Source organism: Anopheles nili, chromosome X, assembly GCF_943737925.1.
Source record: "Anopheles nili chromosome X, idAnoNiliSN_F5_01, whole genome shotgun sequence".
NCBI lineage: Eukaryota > Metazoa > Arthropoda > Insecta > Diptera > Culicidae > Anopheles > Anopheles nili.
The window spans coordinates 14,916,807-14,919,804 of NC_071293.1; the positions used below are offsets into that span (position 1 = coordinate 14,916,807).

Below are 2,998 nucleotides of genomic sequence, written 5' to 3' on the forward strand. Positions count from 1 at the left end.
CTCCAGACCAGAGAGGACCGGATCTGGCCCGCGAGATCTTTGAATCAGGCCCGCAATGGAATTACAATAACGTCGATTATTATCTGGCATGGTTTGTTGTATAGCTTGAAAATAATTAGAATGTAATGTGTGTGTGTGCAATTTACACTTATGTAACACTCTATAATAATCCCGCTTGAAGTCGTAACAGGTTCCTGGAATGCGCTTGTTTTTGTGGAGATCATATGGACAGGAAACGTTGAAAATGCAAGAAGAGCTAAGCGGATCATGAGCATGAACACAAATTTGCGCTCCCATTTGAAAATCGCTCGCACGAATATCTTCAACCATTTCACTCTGTCAACTGCTTCAATTATGTTCTATCGTTAAATTGTACTTTTTTCCATGTAAAAACACATGCCGTCACCATAAATGCAAGGTGCAATTTTGCTTGTGCACGTCAAATTTCCTGAAAATGAAGTCAGCTACCGACTTGTTGTGGATATCCTAGCAACCGCTTCCCAATATTGGCTAGAGCAGTCAGACGACACGCGCTGCGGGACGTTTCATTGTTGCTGGAGACTTCAACGCGAGACACCAGACCTGGGGCAACGCCGTAGCCAACAAGAACAAGATGCTACTGTTTGAAGATGCGCAAGCAGGCTTCTACACAGTTCTGCACCCGATCCAACCCTCATTCATGAGAGGAAAAAGCTACTCCACCGTGGACATCTTTCTTTGGAACATGGACATCATCGAGACACTAGTCACTCTGACGGCACTACCTTCGGACCACATGCCAGTGGTCATGGACATTCTGGACTTCGCGACGCAAGCCAGGAGGTAGCAGAGACCGTGCGGCCACCTGGAGTAACTTCAAGCGGATCGTCAGTGACAACTTCGACCCACCCTTACGGAGCACTCCTTACGACGATGGAGGACATCGACGCAGCCATTACTAGCTTCGTAAGTGGCTTAAGGGTAGCCGAGAATAGCTCGGTACCCAGGGTAGCTATATGAGCCAGGCTAGTAGAAATAGACGTGGAAACGAAACGGCTCGTAAAGGTGCAAAACTCTATGAGCCGTCGTTTCCAGCGATCAGGAGATAGGGCGCAATACCAGGCGTTTAGGCGCCTAGGTAAGGTAGTTAGCGACAGGATCAACCAAACTAGGAACGATCACTTTTCGCATGAAACCAGTTCCATGCACAAAAACTCTCGCCCTTTATGGCGAGTAGCTAAAGTGCTGAAGAATAGGTTTACGCCTATTCCACCCTTAGGTGTAGCACAAAATAGGAGCGTCACCCCTATTGAAAAGGTTCAGCTATTCGCTGAACATTTTGTTCACTCTCATTGAGTGAGCGACACGATGCCTAGTCCATACGACGCCGTTGTTAGCAACAGCATCCGTGAGCTAGCATCAGCTTCTTGTTTTCTTCCAGACACTGACCTCCTTAGGTGAGGTCCAGGCACTCATAAAGTACAGTGTCGGATTTAAAGCTTCTGGGTCTGAAAACATTTTTATCGTGATGTTAAAACATGTTGGCCATGGAGCTATGAGCTTTTTTACCAGCATCTTTAACAGATGCCTGGAACTGGGAAATGGAAACTTGTAAAATTCGTTCCAATACGGAAACTAGGGAAGGAATCCTTCCCTAGTTTCGAGCAACCGTCCGATCTCCCTCTTGCCTGCCATAAGCAAGATTTTTGAGAGGGTCATTTACACTCGGATGGAAGCCCACTGCACCCATAACAATACGTTGACGGATGTACAGTTTGGTTTCAGAAGAGGACACTCTACAGCTCATCAGCTGCAGCATGAATAGCGTCGGATGCTTATGGCTTCCATCGTGCATAAGGTTGAGCCTATCACCCTGCAAAATTGCGAAATCCCTTGGTCCACTGATATGCGCTACCTTGGGGTTTTGATCAATGGATGTTTTAAGAAGCATGTAGATCATCTTACTTCCAAAACATTTGGCCTCTTGATGATTTTGTATTCACTCATCAAGCGCCGCTCGGGACTTTCGAGAGATAATAAGCTTATTATCTACCGGCAAGTCATCTTGCCGGTGCTGATGTGCAGATAATCCAGAACAAGTTTCTGAAAATGACTCTCAATTTGCCTACTAGATACCCCACCAGGGACCTGCATCTAGATGCAGGGATCACTTTGATAGGTGAGCGCATTGATGCCAAATTCGTGCGTCTCCAACTCACCTCCCGGAACTCAACCTCTGCGTTGATCCGGGATCTTTTTTAAGGTGATTTTTGAGTAGTATGTAGCTAGGTTTAAGACTTTAGTTGTAGGTATTTTCATAGTTTTAAGTTGTTTTAAGGATAAAAGGGGGTTCGCCCCGATAGATGGCCTTGCGCTATCGACCTCCGGCTCATATGCTGTGCACAATTTTAACCCTTTGCACTCGAGGCCTTTTTCGCTTGCGCGAACCAGCAACTCGAGACGATTTCGGCCAAATTAGGTCAACATTTTACAGGTACTTTAAAGACATTTATAAACAAACAAGCGTATACAAGTAATAAAATTTCACTAGTTTATTCATTTAGATGCCGAAAACAACAAACTTTGATAAGTATTACACTCTGTAATTAGTTTTGGTGTGATATTTAGAAAAACAATAGCCAAGATGCATCCTAGGCTTGCCTGGACACGTATCACAGTAATATGAAATTTCCCGCCTTCCTCCAGGCGTGCTACGATCGGAACAAACTTTGCAGTCCCTTTTTGCCCCTTTTAGTACTATGTGAAGCTTCCCATTTAGTCGGATTTCGTCGGAATGCGACGTAGATGCTTGCTCCCGTTGCTGGCGATATGAGCCTCTCAATTGTTCGACGAGTGTCTTTCGGAATCGCAGATGGCTCACTGGCTTATCCCCTCTTTTGTCCTTTTCTTGTTTATATAAAAGGTATGAATTGACCAAGGAAATTTCCATGCCCCAAAAGAAAAGCTTACGCCACCATTTGAGGGATTTTCGCAGAAAATCGCCGTATCGGCGCTGCCC

The 2,998-nt window shown here is 45.3% G+C and overlaps 1 protein-coding gene across 1 annotated transcript in view; it reads left to right on the plus strand.

Moving 5' to 3' along the window:
- Positions 1–724: 724 nt before the first annotated feature.
- Positions 725–2,998, plus strand: part of LOC128729040 (rho GTPase-activating protein 190) — a 63,317-nt gene continuing 61,043 nt past the window's right edge. The window contains exon 1 of the mRNA XM_053822687.1: positions 725–822. Coding sequence (XP_053678662.1) covers positions 725–822 — 98 coding nt within the window. The remainder of the gene's footprint in view (positions 823–2,998) is intronic.